Source organism: Lissotriton helveticus, chromosome 3_1 (assembly GCF_964261635.1).
Source record: "Lissotriton helveticus chromosome 3_1, aLisHel1.1, whole genome shotgun sequence".
Taxonomy (NCBI): domain Eukaryota; kingdom Metazoa; phylum Chordata; class Amphibia; order Caudata; family Salamandridae; genus Lissotriton; species Lissotriton helveticus.
The window spans coordinates 500,779,139-500,797,521 of NC_136061.1; the positions used below are offsets into that span (position 1 = coordinate 500,779,139).

The window sequence follows — 18,383 nt, forward strand, 5'->3', positions numbered from 1 at the left end:
GATTTTACAGTGCAGGACAAATAACTGGTGCTAAAAATCAGCGCGAACAGCACAATGTAACGCACTTTGCCTCTTGCCTCGCGTAGCGCAGTAGTGGTTTTTGGTCACTTTGTGGAGCTCCGAATAATGGAACTCTGCTCAGGCCTGGATCAAGGGCATACCTCTGACAAGTTTTAAGGGACTACTTAAGTGGGTGGCACAATAGGGCTGTAGTCCAACTACTAGCATTTAACTTACCATCCCTGAACTAATGGTATTACACTTCAGTAGGGATTTATAAGTAAATTAATATACCAATGAAGTGTAAGACAATTTTACCATGTTTTAGGGAGAGCACAAGGACTTTAGCACTTGGTAGCAGTGGTAGAGTGCACAGAGTGCAAAAGGCAAAAAAAACCAAATTCAGCAAAACAGGATGGGTGAAGGCAAACAGTTTGGTGGACTACCACCCTAGGGTGTCAGGTCTAGCAGTCCTCCTCTGTCTCTTCCCAAGTCCCCCTTCTTCGCCAATTTATGACTTAAAGAATGTAAACAAATACTGTTATCTACAGATCATGGCGAAATGACGGTGCTTTTGTGCAAGTATTTCTGTGATCTTTGGTATTAGAGGACCTATGGCAACCCCACTTCTCTCACTGCTTTAAATCCTCCCACTTATCTTGGTCCGTCAATCGAATAACGTACAAGTATCTGAAGGATGGACTTGTTGGATCCAGAAATGGACACTATGCAATCTATATACTTTTCTCGTGTTTTGTCCAATAAAGTCTAGTCTTGCGCAAGCAGAACAAAACCACAAATAGGGCATTTAGTTTAAACAGTTCCTTTACACATAGAATGATTTAAAATCTCTCTTACCTAGCAGCTTCTCCGCAAGCATGTTCAGCTGATCAGCATTGAGCCCACGGCCAACATAGGAAGAGAACTGCCAGCTCAGTACTTCAAGGAGCTGACTCAGAGGGGCAGCAGGAGGATTATTCAAGAATGCCAAGTTCTGTAGAAAATTGACAGCTGTCACAAAAGCAATTCGGATGAAGCACAAATACCTTTAATGCCAACTGATTGAAATGTCAAGTGCTTGTTCCTCTTCAAGAGAAATTTAATGATTTTCTGAATGATGAAGTTGTCCAGCGTTTAAGGGCCCACTCATTTCACCCATGCAAGTTGGGCATGGCTCAGTCTACCCCATAGGGTGCATGCATTTTCAACAAAGCGAATATGCCACTTTGATGTGTGTTGGGGGTATTTACATATCGTATTTAGGCCATTTTAAATTGTGAAAAGTAAATAAAAAGTGAGCATGGCATGCATCTAAACTTTACGAGGGCCAAAGGCAACCATGAAATGTAACATATTAGGCCTAAGGTGGAATTTAAGCAACAGCAGAATTTAAAATCTACCTCTTCACTAATGACATCCATTGCAAGACACGTGCTAAAGACGATGAGCTTTTGGGTCATGTGAATCACAGCCTTCTATAGCTTTTGAATCTTTTCTTCTTGCAAGAACACTGCTAAAGTCACAAATCTTATCTAGTTGTTGAACACAGAGACCAAATTCCTCTGTGGTGTCTACTGAGCATTTATGGACCAATACTTATGGACTGATTATGAGTTTGCCAGTCTTGGAGTGGGTCACCACGCCAGCGCCCGCTCCAAAACCGCCAAAGCCGTAGTCTGGCTGCCAGCCGTATTCTGATTTGAATACAGGTCGGGCGGTCCTGCGGCAGCTTGCCCATGGTGGTGCCTTTCAAAGCCTCATATGTGAGTCTTAGGAAGTCAGCACTGTGAGACAGCACCAGCGTGTTCCAGCAACGCATGAACTGTGAAATCCATGGCGTACTGGAACAGGGGGTGCATACAGACAAGGGGGCACACCATGTGCCCCCTTGCATGCATACCCTGGCCCAGAGGCAACAGGGAGCCCCTTAGTTTATTCACCACCACACTTTTCATGGCGGGCTCACCACCATGAAAACTGGAGCAGTGAGGAAACTAGTAATCAGATTGGTCATGCCGCAGCGGCACAGCCAGAATATTGTGTTTTGAGGGTAAATTCATGGCAATAAACTATAGATTTCTTTATCCACGGATAGTCAGAAACCTTTCCTGAAACCACTGTATAAACCTTTCCTGAAACCACTGTAAAAATCTATTCGGTTGCTAGCATTAAAGGTTACTCTCTCTCTAAAGTGACTATTCAGCAGAATTCAAATATCCTGTCATCAATGTGTGCATTGCTATAACTTTTCCTTTTCTGCAAAATTAGATTTTTAATAGCCATCACTGCCTTTTGAACCCATATATTTATTGGTGGATTTTTAAAAGACACGCTATTTACATTGTTAAATAAGAATTGGCACATCCTATAGGTCTGGCATTGTCTGCCAGCCTTTTGGTAATTCTTGGTTTGTGATGGTTTTTGCAAAACTTTATTGTTCGAGAAGCTGCCCGGCATTCGTCAATCTTAAAAAAAGCTTTCTGCCAATGGCTACCGGCCTCTTACCTTTCAGAAAGAATGAAGGCAAGAAAGAAGGAAGGCAAGAAGGAAGACAGAAAAGCATGAACGAAGAAAGGAAGGAAAGAATGAAAGAAGGCAGGAAAGAGGGAAAGAAAATAAGAAAGAGACTCACAAAAAGAAAAAGAAAGGAAAGAAAGCAGGGAAGAAAGAAAGAAAGAATTGAAGGGATAGAAAGAAAAAAATGAAAGAAAGAAGGAACAAAAGAAATAAGGGAATATCGAAATGCAGAAGGGAAAAACCAAAAAAAGAAAGAGAAAGTAAAGGATAGAAAAGCGGAGTAAAGAAGAAAGGAAAGAAGGCATGAAAGAAGGCTAAAAAGAAGAAAAGAGGGAAAGAAAGAAGGAACAAAAGCAGGAAGCAAAGAAGGATAGAAATACTGAAGGATGCAGAGAAAAGAAAGAAGGAACAGACAGTGAAAAGTTAGAAAGAAAGAAGGAAAGAAAGCAGAAAGAAAGGAAAAATAAGCAAGGAAAGAAAGAAGGCAAAACATAGAGAAGGAAAGACAGAAAGAAAGCAGGCAGGAAGGAAGGAAAGAAAGCAGGAAAATAAGGAAAAAAGAAAGAAAGAAAGAAGGGAAGAAAGAAAAGGAAAGAAACATGGGTAAAATAAAGAAAGAGAAAAAAGAGAACGAATGAAAGGAGGAAGGAAGGAAAGAATGAAAGAAGAAAAGAAGAAAAGTAAGAAAGAAACAAAGAAGAAAGGAAGAAGTAAGGAAAGAAGAAAATAAATGAAAAAGCTTAACAAGTGCTGCAAATTAAACACGATAAAGGCAGTTCTTTTCCTGGGTAAAATGTATTAAAGAATCATTTGTGAAATTGAGTTCAGAATAAACGTGTTATGAAGAATGTATAATATTGAAGCTTGTGGTTTGTGTACTGCATCTTGTGGTTTGTGTACTGCATACACAGAAAAAAGAGGATAACTTAATACAGAACAGTTTCAAATAGATGGTGTGAAATACCAGTCAGGTCAACAAAGGACACGCCAAAAGGAATTTACAACAGCATTGGCAGAAGACATCAACTGACATATCTGGAAAGTGGCCTGTGCTCACATCATGCTTTCACCTCACGTTCTAAACAAAAAGGCAACACTAAAGTAATTATTAAGTAAAAACAAAACACTAGCACTGATGGGAACTGGATGTATGACGGTACGACGCCTACCGTCACAACGCGTGCTGTTACAACGCGTCTTTTACAACGCAAGTCGTGACAACGACTTGCGTTGGGGGCACGGATCGAGAATAGTATAATTTACTATTCTAACACCAGTCCCCGTGGATACTAGGGAAGGTGTTGGAATAGTAAATATACTATTCTTAATCCCGTAGCGCCCTCCAGCGCAAGTCGTGGTTACGACTTGCGTTGTAAAGGACGCGTCGTAACATCACTGAGTTGAAACATCCGCAGTGTAAAGGATGTTTCCCATGGGAACTACCTTGTGTGTTGATGTTCTTTGTGAGAGAGCAAAATGCAGTTACTCAAAGTGAAGTCAACCAGTGGCTGAGGCAGGCTGATCTATTGCCTCATGATGTATGCTGTAGTGTGTGGAAGCAAAAACGTGAATGACATAACAACAGACAAATGGATGAAGAGAGGTGCGTGAAAGTCCCTTTAAGGATATTAATCAAAAGGTCTTGGCTAACGTCTGACCTCAAAAACCTAGTTTGTGTGTTAGGTGCCCCTAACACTTCCTACCTCTGACACACATACCTTGAGCTTGGTTGAATAGAGAACATGATAAATTTTATGAAAGTTTGTGTGAATATAGATTTTCTGGTCAAATGGAGGTTGGGTGAACAAACAGTGTGAGATGTTTGAGTAATCCTGGGAGAATGAAGAGTATGATATGGATGAGTAGAGCTCAGGTTTATAAAGAGTTTTAATTGGTTGAGCAAAGCTTGGGCAAATAAAGGATTTGAGATGACCCAATAAAATGTTTGTGAATATTGACCTGACATTGTACATCTTGGGTATATAAAGATTCTGAGATGGTTGTGTAGTGCTTGGGTTAATAAAAGTTGTATGTAAAAGTCATTAACCTCATACTTAAGCTTTTATTATTTGCTCAGAGAGGACAATATCAAACTCATCAAGAGCACTAGAATCTACAAACTCTGAACATCCTTTAGTTTAGCCCCTTATCCAACTCTATATGACACATTACAGCTTGCAAGAAGAATCAGGTATGTCATTTACTATTTTTCACCAATGCTGTCAAATGGGATATAACAACAATATTCACTCAGTTTGGTGAAACATAATTTTTCAACACACCAAACCTTTGAAATTTACAGAGGAAAGCTCTGCAAATGTTATCACATTCTTTAAAATGCGACTGTACAAGATTAAAAATGCAGAAGTGTTATAGAGATTGTGTTTAACTTCCATTTTTGTTTTTCCCTTTTGTCTTAGCCTCTTTTGAAGCTGGTGGTTTAAATATGTGTTTAACTAACAGAAGACACTGCCACATACACATTTAATTTTTGTATACATTGTTGTTCTGTAGTCTGCACTGGTAGTTCCAGGGACACACATACTAGAACATGATGCCCTTGCTTCATTATGCGCTTGGAGGAGACAATTCTTTTTCTCCAGACTAACTAAATATGTTAATCTGCATCTCTAGCAGAATGAGATAAAGCCAGTGTTTTAATATTTAAACATCATCCATGTTGAACTATTAGAGGCACTCCACATCAAACAGAGTTAACATGGACGCTGCTGTGAGCTGTGATTTGCAGGCAGGCCCCGACCTTTAGCCTAAGAAGAAAGATAGCCATGAGAGCAGGGGTGCACAGGCCTGCATACTCAGACGGGTTGCATTCGTTAGTGCATTAAGGCCAGCTTCCTGAGGCATTACACCAAGGTATGGGATTTGATCATTCCAACAGGGTTTTACGGAATGGTACTCCCAACACTCTCATCAGTATTACGGTATTAGTGATAGATAGAAGTAACATTAGAAACAACTAACATGGTTGAATTATTTGTACTTTTTATCATGCTAGGAATGCTTATAACAATGATTTGTTTCATCTGTCTAATAACCGCAGTTGTTATTCAAAAGGATTAGATATTTTCAATAAAGATTTCAAAATGTATTATTGTTTATTTTCAATGTCATATCTTGGGCATATAAAATAAAAGTGTCAATTGAAAGGGTTAGTTTATTTTTTTTTGGTCCTCATTTTCTACCCTGGTCGTGCCATTAGAATCTAAAGAGAGCGACATACTGCCTCAGAAATCTGGATAGAAAGGCTTATTTTTCAACCGGCCTACCAATCAGTAATGTCACAATCTCCAAGACAGACGTTCAGTGACTGTAGGGGCAATATTTTGCTGCACAGGTATACCTGCAACCTGGACAAGGTCTAACAAGTCTGGGTATGCCAGCAGAGGAAAGGAAAACCGAAGGCAGCGTAATCATTGGACCAAGGGAAAAAAAAAAACCCTTACGGTTCAAAGTTGATCCCACTTCAAAAGGTACCAAAAAGCTCTTTTATTTGGAAGATGTTTGGAAGGGCCCATAACTCCCTCCATAACGCCAAAGATTATGAGTGCAGGATTTATTATGATTTGGTGGCCCATAAAAGTTGAAAGCGAAGTACTTATTGAGTCCCAAAATCGAGATAAAAGTGGACATTCAAAAAACATATGTAAGTCCGAGGCAGCTGTTGCCCCACACCTCGCACAAGCTACCGGTAGATCTTTGTAGAATTTCAAGAGCATTTGTGGTGAGTAATAAGCCCTATGCAAAGTAAAGAGATGGTTTTTTCGGAGCCAAGCTGGTTTAACAATATCCCACAATAGCTTGAAAGAATTAAGCCAAAGGCTTCCCACATCATGGTCTAGAAAGGAGCTCCCCCAAAGTTTCTCGGCCAGTTGAAATTCGCCGTCAATCTCCTCTAGAATTGAGTGGTACCAGAAGGATATCTCCTTTTTGGCCGGAATTTTATTGAGAAGTTGAGACTTCAGATGGTTACCTCCCTCTAGTGGGAATCTACTCTTAATGGTAACCTGTGCGTGAGCCCAACTGGCTATCTGTAGGTATTTAAATCTCGAAAGGTTAGGGCCAATTCTAGCGCTGAGGGATTCACATGGTATCAATAATCCCTCAACAAACAGGTCGCTCCAAATTTCAAACCCAGCCTCTCTCAGGGGCAAGGCAAGGCTATCCTCGAGCCAACTTGGGCCCCCAGGTGAATCCCACAGAGGTTCCTTACTTGAGAAGTAACCTAATTTTATGGAGCTGTTAACCTTGGTCCATGTTCTAGCCATGCCCTACAAGACCTTCAGTTACATTTTTTTTCAAAATTTGGGATCTCCAAATTTGAACAAAAACCCCTCCTGTGCTAAACTTGCCCTACTAAGCATGGCCCTAAACATGCAGCCAATCCCGATGTTAGTGGGCGCCTTCAATAGCATGCGGGAGTGAGTGAGTTGAAACGCCCAAGCATACAATTGAAGATCCGGGGCTGCTAGCCCTCCCTTTTCTCTTCGGCGCCTTAGTTTTTTCCAAGCAATTCTGGGTATGCGCTGAGCCCAGATAAATTAAATAATTAATGTCACTCTGTAATTTAACTAAAAATAAAGGTTCAAAATAAAGGGGAATAGTATTAAACAAAAAAGTGATCTTTGGTAAAATGGACATCTTTATAAGGTTAACCCTTCCCAGGATGGACAGTGGCAGCGACGACCATGATCTCATGAGTTTACGACAATCTTTCGCTATAACGGAAAAATTAGTCTCAACAATTTTGTTGACATCTTGGACGATGTCTATACCCAAGTATCGCATTCTTTTACTGGGCTGGACCCCTGTAACTGCCTCCTTATGGTTCCAGGTCATGATCTCCGTTTTTGAGGCATTAACCTCATAGCCAGAAATTTCTCCAAAATTCTGGGCCAATTTGATGACAGAAGGAAGGGCTGTACTTAGTTCGGAAGAAAAGATCAAGATGTCGTCTGCGTACAGGGCCACCCTCTTCTCCCATCCCCATACCTAAAAGGCTTGATGTTAATATCGTCCCTCAGCCGTTGGGCGAAGGGTTCAATATATAGGTCAAACAGGAGAGGGGAGAGAGGGCAGCCCTGACGTGTTCCCCTTGTGATGTTAAATGGGTCAGTTAATGATCCATTCACCAGAAGGCAGGCTGAAGGATTCTGGTATAGCAGTCTCACCGCTCGGTGAAATCTGTCTCCGATGTTAAACCTACCCAAGACCCCCGACAGGTATGACCAGTTCACCCTGTCGAAGGCCTTGGTAGCATCGAGCGTGAGAACAGCCAAGGGTAAGCAAACAGAGGATGCAATATCAATAGCCCCTATATGATCATAAGTCAACTCAAAGAATTGACGGCCGTTAACAAAACCTTTCTGGTCTTGGTGCAGGATGCCTTCTGCAACCGACCCCAACCTGTTAGCCAAAATAGAGGCAAAGATTTTGTAGTCGGCATTTAGAATGGAAATTGGACGATATGACCCACAAGATGATGCTGGTTTACCCGGTTTTAAAATAAAGGTATTGACGCATTATCCCAAGAGACTGGTGGTGACAAACCTTCCTGGAGAATTTGGTTAAATAAGGAAGTTAAGAAAGGGACAATCGCTTGCTTCAAGACCCTGTAAGTCTCAACTGGGAGGCCGTCCGGGCCCGCCGCCTTCCCCGACTTACTACTCAAGATAGCTTTTTTGACCTTGTCCTGTGTAATCTCTTGATCTAAAGAGGCTGATTGTACCGAGATCAATGATGGCAAAGATATCTCATTCAGCCACTCTTCAATAGAATCCTGATTAATGCACTTATCCGCATGACAGATATCTTGAAAGAATAACCGAAAGATTGTTCTGATGTCTTCATCTGAAGAGTAAACCACATTATCATGGGTAATTGAAGTAATATTGTTTCGAACCTGGTCGGTCTTAGATTTCCATGCTAAAAGTCTCCCTGCACCCTCACCATATTGAAAGTGGGTGATTTTACTGGCTTCCCACCTTTGTAGGACACGTGCATTCAACACTGAGTCCAAGTGCCCCTTTACTCGTACCAACTTATTTTGTAGTTCTTGCAAAAGGTTAGGCGAGGCGGATGATTGCAAGTCGATTTCCCTTTGTAAAATACCAATTTCAGCCTCACTTGAAGATACCTCCTCTCTATATATCTTCCTCCTGTAGGCGACCCTACTAGTAATTTGGCCCCTAAGAAAGGCCTTAAAAGAGTCCCAGACACATCCTGGTGTGGCAGAGCCAATATTAAGATTCATAAAGCATTCACTTTCCTTTGCCAGAAAATAAATCTCATCTTATGCTGAAAGCAGTGAACGATCAAACGACCAGCTTCTAGGAGCTGCTTTGGGGAACCCTGCCATTACCATCGATACAGCTGAGTGATCTGATTAGTGTGAGGGGAGATATGTGATGGTTTTTACTACGCTTTTCAGTGTCTGGCTAATCAAAACAAAGTCAATCCTTGATTGATGGAGATATTTATAATTTCTGAATGAGACACCCAGTTGTTGCCCAGACATTATTCTCCAAATATCTAAATAGCCATACTGTTTCATGTTGGCCAATAAAAGAGCTCTGGTTTTAGAGGGAGTTAAAGCCCGACTATTTGGTGACTTATCTAGCAGGGGATCAAGAACTATATTGGAATTACCCGCAAAAATAGTGGGTTCTGGAAAAGAAAGTAGGTGAGAGAAAACAGATTCCAAAACCGAAGGGTCATCCTGGTTTGGACCATAGTATCCTACTATAGTAAATTGTGCCCCTGCAATGTTAACTGTAGCAATGACCCATCTGCCACCTGTGTCTGTTAACTTAGAGATCAGACAGGCCTTTACAGATTTTCTAAACAGTATCGTGACTCCTCTATTGTTCATAGATTGTGTTGTAGTAATACAAAAATCGATCCATGTATTTTTTTAACCAAGGAGAGCAACTCTGGTTCTGTCAAATGCGTCTCCTGGAGAACAATGACCTGCGCATCAGAGTCACGGAGATATTGCAGAATCTTGTCCCTTCTGGGACTAGTGCGGAGGCCATTGATTTTCCAGGAGAGGATCCGCAAGCTATTCATGAAAGGGGTTGCCTCTCTCCTGCAACTGTCAAAAGACCAGTCACAGCTGGCGGGAACCCATCCAAAGTTAGTATAATAATACCAAAGATCACTTTAATAAAAAAAAGAGAAACATGCCCTGCCAGGAAGGAAATGAGGCTTTTTTTTTATTTGTTCCCTTGCACCCCCCCCCCCCACTTACCCCGTGCCCTGTTCTACCCCCCTCCCCCACTCCCCCCTGGGAAACCCTTGGCCTATCTATCCGGAACATGTCCAGAAAATAGTGCCCCCTCCGAGCTCCCGCGATATTTCTAAATTTTACAAAGAGCCCAAGATGCCTAAGAGGTTAAAGGTTTACCCGCTAAATTGTGTTTAAAACTTGGAATATGCAAACCCTTTTTTAAAAAAGTTTTTCTCCTTCTCTTTTTAAAAAAAAATAATTTATAATGTTTATTCTCTTTGTCTTTCTCTCTCTTTTTTTTTTTTTTTAGAGTATTGAGAGACAGCATTTTATTCATTTAAAGAGATATAAATAACAACATAGTCACAGGACTAATTTCCCCAATACAAGTTTTAGTGAATGGAATGAGAGTCTCTATTCAATGGCCAAAATCAGATCAAAACAGGGCAAAAGCGGAACCACGGCTAGCCTAATGGACCCTCAATATTACCCAAAGCCAGCAACAATTCGTCTGCTGCCTGTACAGATCTAATGTTGTACATTTTATTGTTATGCATTATCTTTAATGCGACTGGATACTTGAGTTGGGCGTTAGCCCATAGCTGCCTAAAGGTGTCTAGTCTCCTCCCCAACTCTAACTGTTTATCCAGGGTTACCCTGGATAAATCTGACCTTATCTGAAAAGTGAAGCCCTTACCGCTCAAAGATTTCTGTTTAAGGGCTTAATTAAGGATAAGCTCTTTAAGGGAGTAAGTATGGAAATTAACTAGAATTTTTCTAGGTTTAGATCTTTGTGGATTTTTCCTAAAGGGATCCCTATGAATTCTTTGGATGTCAGTACCCAGGTTTTTCGCTGACTGCTCAAGCTCTAAAGAATGTCTTAAAAGCGTGATGACATACTGCTTTATATCAGTGCCCTCACTCCCCTCGGGGACGTTAAGGATTCGGAGGTTACTGCGCTGGGCATTGTTCTCCAAAATCTCCATTCTTTCAGAAAGGGCAAGATCTTCTTCTCTAAGATTCACAATGTCCACCTTGGCCTGATCCAGATGAAATGAGAGACCCGCCACCGTTTCTTCTAATACCGCTGTTCTGGAGTTAAGTTCGTCAATTTTATTATCTAGAGATTCGCAGAAGTTCCTTATTTCTGACTGGTTGGCAGCTGAGACCTCAAAACCCTTTTTTATATCTAACGACAGATATGAAAACATAGATTTCAATGAGGTATCTGCCAGACTGCCGCTAGTATCTCCCTGCGAGCTATTTGATATTAAGGCCATAGTCTCCTGCAGAGCCTCTCCCGGTCTTGACACCTCTAGCTTCACCAATGCCTCTAATACCTGCAGTGGTTGTTGCTGTAGATCAACGCCTTGTTCATCTGGACTTCTTCCAGCTTCTAATCCATTGTCAACAACCTCCATTGGAGCTACGTTACTAGGAAGCTCGCTGCTAGTACCAGACTTCTTACCCTCCAATGGAGAGCCCTCTAAATCCATTAAGGGAAGAGGGACAGGAAGGAGAGGAATAGTGAACTCAGAAACCGGTACCTCTTTAGCCAGGTCTAAGATTTGCGGGACCACTTTAAAATAAGATCTTAAAGAAGGTGTTACTCTCAAACTCGAACTCGAACCAAAACTAGCAGCCTTAGTAACTTTTGCCAATTTACACCCTTTTGAGCGCTTGGCTTTAACCTCAGCGCATAGAAATGTGGAAGATTTACTTTTTTTACTAGCCCCAATGGAACTATGACTCAGACTTTGTGTCTGAACATTTACGGCTTTGGTTGACGTTAATGCGTTAACTGCTTTGGGCATGATACAACAGGTGGCTGGGCCAACGCATGTAAAGGGCCACACCCTGGACTTGGTATGGTCAACTGAGCCACGCTCAAGGGTGGTAGTTGGGAGCCCCTGTGCATGGTCCGATCACTACCTTATTAGGGGCCAGAGAGTGGTGTCTAAAGGTGGAGGGAAACCCATGGCTACCTGGAAAATAGTAAGGAAATGGAACTCAATAAATGAGGTGGAATTGGTTACTAATCTACGAAATGCAGTATCCCAACCAGTTCAAGATGCTGACATAGAAGCAGTCTGTCATAAGGTAGTTGACAAATTGAAAGCTGCCATTGAAATGGTGGCACCAGCCAGAAAGGTGAAAATGGTGGGCAAAGGAGCGCCTTGGTTTAACGACTCACTGAGGGCTAGGAAACAAGTTCTTCGGAAGGCGGAGAGGGCCTGGCGAAGGGACTACAATGCGGCGGCACATTTATTGTATGTGCAGGAGCTTGCTATATATAAGAGAGTGATCCTTGTACGCAAGGCAGACTTCTTCGAGACAAGGATTGCAACAGCCCAAAACCCCCAGAAAGACATTTTTAAAGTGCTCTCTGAACTAAGGAATAACAGGGAACAGAGGCCCGAGTTTTCTCTTGAGGACTGTCATAAATTCCTTGAATTTTTCACCAACAAAATTGAGGAGCTCTTACTTGAAATCTCGCGCTCCCCTGTGTTAGAATGCCCATTGCAAATTATCCCATGCAGGCCTAAAATTCAGGACCCCATGAATAGTATACCCCTAGTTAAGAAGGAGATGCTATTTAACTTAGTGGGGAAGGTGAAGTCGGGCTCCAAGGTAGACCCTTGTCCCCCTAGCGTGTTTAAGCAAGCCATGCCAGGGATGGAGGAGGATGTGGTAAACCTCTTAAACAAGTCACTGGAAATGGGACGGATCCCGACCATGCTCAAAGAGGCGCGGTTGATTCCATTGCTTAAGAAGCCCGGAGCGGATGTTAAGATTTTAAAGAACTTCAGGCCCATCTCCCAGTTGCCGTTCTTGGCGAAGGTACTAGAACAGCATGTGTTGACACACCTCTCTAGGCACCTGGAGATCAATGATCTGTTAGAGCGAAATCAAGCTGGTTTTACATCACAGAACGGAGCTGGTGATGGTTTCCATTTTGGACGAATTGAGATGTAGAGCTGATAAAAAGATCCCCGGGGCCCAGGTGCTACTGGATCTCTCCGCGGCATTCGACACTGTGTGTCACAGTCAACTGCTGTCGCGTGTGAGAGATCTAGGCATCGGGGGAACCGCACTAGGTTGGATTACTTCATTCCTGCAGGATAGATCGCAGAAAGTACAGCTTGCAGACCTAGTATCAGCAGCAGCGGCCATCACCTGTGGAGTGCCGCAAGGGTCGGCGCTCTCTCCGCTCCTTTTTAATATTTATCTCCAGCCTCTGATTTCAGCGCTCAATCAGATGGATTGTCAGATCTATAACTACGCTGACGACACACAGATCATCATTCAAATAGAGGACACCCCTGGAGCTCAAGCACGCTTGCATAACATCCTGAGATACACAGTAAACTGGATGACTGCCAACTCCCTGAAGATCAATCCTGACAAAACAGAGGTGCTGCCAATTACCACCGCTGGCAGCCCCTGGTACGATGGATTTTGGCCCAGGGAGTTGGGCAGGACGCTGGTTCCAGCTACCGTGGTAAAAAGCCTGGGCATCCTCATTGATGGCAATTTGACCATGAGAAAGCAGGTGTCCACAGTGGTGGGTACATGCATAGGCCTCCTTAGGCAACTTCGCAAAATCTCCAATTTACTGTCCTTTTCTACTCTAAGGAGCGCAGTGACAGCCATGATTCTGGGGCGACTGGACTACGGGAATGCGTTGTATTTGGGTCTGCCCCAGCAACAACTGTTGAGGCTTCAAACAGTGATGAACGATGCAGCAAGACTAATCTATAGGAAGCCCAGGAAGGCGCATGCATCTCCTCTTCTGCGCCAGCTGCATTGGCTTCCTGTTAGACAGAGGGCATTGTTCAAAGGCCTGTGTATCTCCCATAAGGCTATTTATGGCAACGCACCGAACTACATAAAAAGTAGACTATCGAGCTACATTCCAGGTAGGGCACTGAGGTCTTCAGAGGCCACGCTCCTGACTAACCCACGCTATCGTCTGTCGACCCAGGGCGGTGGAGCTTTCTCCACTCTGCTCCCGGCAGCATGGAATAAACTTCCACCAGATCTCCGTAAGGAACCAAAGCTGCTGCCTTTCCGACGGATGCTAAAAACAATACTGTTCCGAGAAGCCTGGGGAGAGTTGTAGGGTAGCTGTCTGTTCTATGCAGTTGTCTGTCTGCCTGGTACAAGCGCTTAGAGACCCCCGGGTGATAATGCGCTATATAAATTGAAATAAATAAATAATGAGGGGTCATTCTCACCAAACACTTCTTGTTTCCTAGTTTGTGCTTTAACCCATCGCTTTCCTTTTCTCTTTCCTGCGAATGGCCCCGCTGTCGGTAATGCAAATCCAGTCGAGTCGTCTCGCCCCTGCACATCGCTCACCTTGGTCCCGCGTTCCTCCTCCGATTGCCATGCACTGACCTCCGTTTTGCTCGCGTCTCCTTCGCCCTCGATGGAACCTGAGGCGATGCCCCGAGTGCCCTGGAGGAGGCCCTGGATTCTACGCCCCCTACGGAGCTCCAGGGCGGCCGCTCTCCAATGCAGCAGACCCGGCAACCGTCCCGGCAGCCAACCGGGTGAGTAGAGAACCGCCTCCTCAAAACACATGGGAGACCAGAGAGTAGAGCACAGAAACGGGAAACAAACACGCAAGCCAGGACGAACCTTCAAACCACCAATGTACTGAAACGCCGAAACGCCGATCCAGCAGCCCAGCAACATGCCCAGTGAGGTTCCGTAAAAATCGTTACGACGTTTTGGGCACCGCCGAATATGGACGAATGGGGTATCAATGAACCGTAAATGACGAGTTGTGTAAGTGTACGCGTTTTCGCCATACTACTCAGAAGAGTTCCTTACAATTACAGGTTTCTTCAAATGGACGCTCGGGTTCCATTTTAGATACGGCACCCATTTTGTTTCTTGCCCTCACGTAGTCAGCGAACAGGCAACTGTCCGCATCGTGACCCCTTTTGTTCCCAAGCTTCACGGAAGAAGCATATGCCTTTTCATGCGTCTTTTATGAGTAGGGGGAGGACACTGCTAAAGCAGTTGTCTCCGCCCGGAGGTGATCCTGCCGTGCCGGTCTATTGTTTCAGCCTCGCACGTGCTGGGATCAAGTCTTTTTAGGCTACGATTACGCATCCAATATTATCCTCACACTCCCTCTTCCCTGTTGTCTGACTTCCTCGCAGCTCTTCTTGTCTCTTTCTCTTGTTTATTTACAACTCAAGTGGAATGTACCTAATGGTGGGAAGATGTGCTTTTACAGTTGGAACTGGTGATGTTAATGTAATTATGTTCCGGTGCTCTGAATACATGAAAGCGATCCTTTGAACTTTACTGTGGGAAATGAGTTGTAACCTTTTGCTTACATATTGTGCAATGACAAAATCCTGTATAAAAGAGAGCGACTCACATATGCAAAGGGAGCAGACTCTCAGAACCTACACTCTGTTGTACTTCTTGTGACTTTTGCCTCCCTGCAGTAATAAACACTGATCTTTGACGCACAAGGAAGTGTCCCGTGTCTCTGTCTTTAGTGCGCCAGAACAGGTATCCCACGAAGGTTCTAGGTGTTGTCCCCTGGCACCGCTGGGCCTTAAATAGCCCAGTCCTTCAGTTGGCGCCCAACGTGGGGCGACATCGGCGGTACCGGTCCAAAGCCTGACGATTGTGAGGAACTTCGTGTGAAATCTCCGAGGAAAAGGTGCACCCCGCTTCATCGATCCTGTTGTCGAAATAAGTGGTCCGAAGATTTTTCCCGCGAAGATTCCCGCCTCCTGACGGCTGCGACGGACCGATGCCCTGACTGTCGACCTGTTTTCGACGCCTGGCGTAGACCTTTCGTACAGCGAGACGATAGGCGGGCCTTCCTGGTGACGCCATTGAAGCCCTCAGTTAAGTATTTGTGGGTCGCTCCCAGTCCTTAGTTGTTGTTACAGCTTGTTGAAGCTTTGTTGTTTGCATAATTCCAGTGCATTTGTGGTTCTTAGTTGTTGGTTCTTAGTTGTTATTTGACAATTGCAATTGCCAAAAACCGAGGGTTTTGTTTTTCACGAAGAATTAGTGCTTCGGTAACCCTTGAAGTTTGATACTAGGTTAGTGTACATGATGCCTAGCCATAGTGGTTTTCTCGGTTTCTTTAAATGTTGCAACAAGGATTCCCGGTTGGAGGACTCGTGTCCGATACCTCCAGTTGGAACTCCGATATATGAGCTCTATAGTCGACATGGTGTGGGCCCTATTATATATAATAAATATTGGGTCCGTTACACGAAAAAAGATGGTGTCCTTAGTTGGCCACCGCACGGAAGTTTTGAACTTGCGATTTTAGATAATCTTGAAGCTAAATTGTTTAAAAAGAAAGCTAGGCCAGCTATGTTTGATTCCTTTCGGTTGTGGCGTAAAGAGGCCAAGCAGAAAGAAATCAAACAGTCTAAAAAGAATCGAAGAGACGGTATGGTCCCGATAATGCAAGTTGTACAACAATGTCAGCGAGATAAAGAAGAAAAAGAAATAGAAGTTTCTACTAGATTACATCATATGAGGATAGACAAATGTTATCCGGTTTTACCAACTAGTCAGGATAAGAAAGAAGAGGATTCAAAGGAGGATCCCTTGTTAGCATATTTGATGAAATCGCCGCCCCCTTATGCACAGGGTGCTACGGCCCCTGTAGTTCCTCCTGTAGTTCCGCCTGTTGTTCCTCCTGTTGTCCCTCCTGTTGTTCCGGCGGCTGCGGGTCAGCCAGTTGTTGGTCCTACGTTTGTCCCACCACCTGTCTCTATTCCTACTGCTCCTTTGCCTGTACCTTCTCAGCCTCTTGTCCCTGCCACCCCGACTATCTTGCCTGCTTCTGCTGTGTCTGCCTTCACTTCAAACGTTGTGGCCCCTGTTCTCCTTTCTCCTTCTGTTCGTAATCGTATCCCTAACACTGTTGCTACCCTTTATTCACCGCTTTTTGGTCAGTTATTTCCATCCGATACTTCTGAAAATCCCCAAAGACGGAGTCAGATCCCTAGTGGAAGGGAGAAAGAGACGTTAGTGACATTGGCACATAGGTGGATAAGACATCCTGCCAACTACCCTCCACGCATGGTTTTCGAGACGTTTTCTCAGTTTAATGAGCCTACACGGAGATTCGTGTTCGAAGAAATGTGTAACTTTTTGAGGGAACAATGGTATAATGACAATTTAGATAACGTACCGCCCGATATGATTGAACTTCAGAGTCAATTTTCGAACGGTATGATTGTAGGTGGCGATGTACGACGTGCCTTAGAGCGATTGTTATCCTTTAGATCCACAGTGCCTTCTCGTGTGTCATTTAATGATGACGACTTAGAAACTTGGAAAGCGGCTCCTGGTCAGTATCCTATGAGAGAAGTTCCGCCAGTATACATGCCAGGTGATCCTAATGCTAATCCTGTGGTTCCTCCATATTTCCAGAGAGTTTGGATACACCTCCCATGGAAGCGATCAGAAGTATTGCAGGTCAAACAGTCCTTGCCTGATCCACGCAAGAATCCGGCGGGTTACTATAAGGAGTTGTCTCAATTGGTAGATGCTACTATTATGAACCTCGCCGACATCGACATGCTGTTCGGTAATGTTGTACCACAGCCGGTTTGGGCGAAAATTCGTCAGGAAAATCATGCGAATGAGTTAGGCGGTGATTGGGCTGCAATAATAGCGGCTGATGGCCGACAAGTTGGTGGGGCTAAGCCTGAGCAGGTAATTTCGGATCTGCCCCAGAGAATAATTACGTTCATGAAAACGCTTATGCCGGCGATGAGGGTAAACTGGGATAAATTAGCAGCTTGTAAGCAGAAGAAGGACGAGAGTGTCTCTGATTTCTTTACTAGATTCGAAGATGCATTTGTCGATCATAGTGGTCAGGATATGGGCACTGAGGGAGGCCAACGGTTGTTTGTTGACAAATTCGTGTTGAATTTGTTGCCTGAACTATGCAACAAATTGAAAAATTCAGAAAGTGCATGGGCTGTTTCAACCACTGCACAGATATTAGCAACGGCTCAATATTATGAGAATAGGGAAAAAGAAGAAAGTGATCGTGTAGATAAGAAAACGAAGGAGCTCAAAACGAAGGTTTTGTTGCAGCAAGCGTATCCTCCGCGTTCAAATCACACTGATTTGCAACAGCAATATAGACCACAATCACAATCCTCCAGAATACAGTCACGTCCTGACTCCTCTGACTTTAGATCTATGATTGGGTATAACCAGTGTGCATATTGTAGAAGAGAGGGACATATAAAATATGATTGTCCCGCTTTGCGTGACCGCCTTAATGGTGTGTCGGCACGAGGGGGTCGTGGTGGTCCTCAACAAGCATCTCGAGGTAGAGGTCGCGGTGCCTTTCAAAATCAGACTGAGCGCCCTACTACGTCCTCGGACACGAATAATTGTTTTGACCAGCGAAATGTAAGGTCCGATAAATCAGCGCAGTATTACGCGGACGACTATTACGTTGAACATGAGACTGTTGTAAACGACCGTTACTAGGACAGCCACCGACAGAGAGAGGGAGTAGTATCAGTTCCGGTTGATCAGAGTGGGCCTTACGTCGCAGTTGCTACATCTGGCGTAGTTGAGCCTTTTCTGCTGGACACTGGTG

At 43.8% G+C, this 18,383-nt stretch overlaps 1 protein-coding gene across 1 annotated transcript in view; it reads right to left on the reverse strand.

The window, feature by feature from the left end:
• Positions 1-18,383, reverse strand: part of LOC144823261 (signal transducer and activator of transcription 4-like) — a 754,354-nt gene that overhangs the window by 294,689 nt on the left and 441,282 nt on the right. Inside the window, exon 16 of the mRNA XM_078681615.1 lies at positions 859-994. Coding sequence (XP_078537741.1) covers positions 859-994 — 136 coding nt within the window. The remainder of the gene's footprint in view (positions 1-858; positions 995-18,383) is intronic.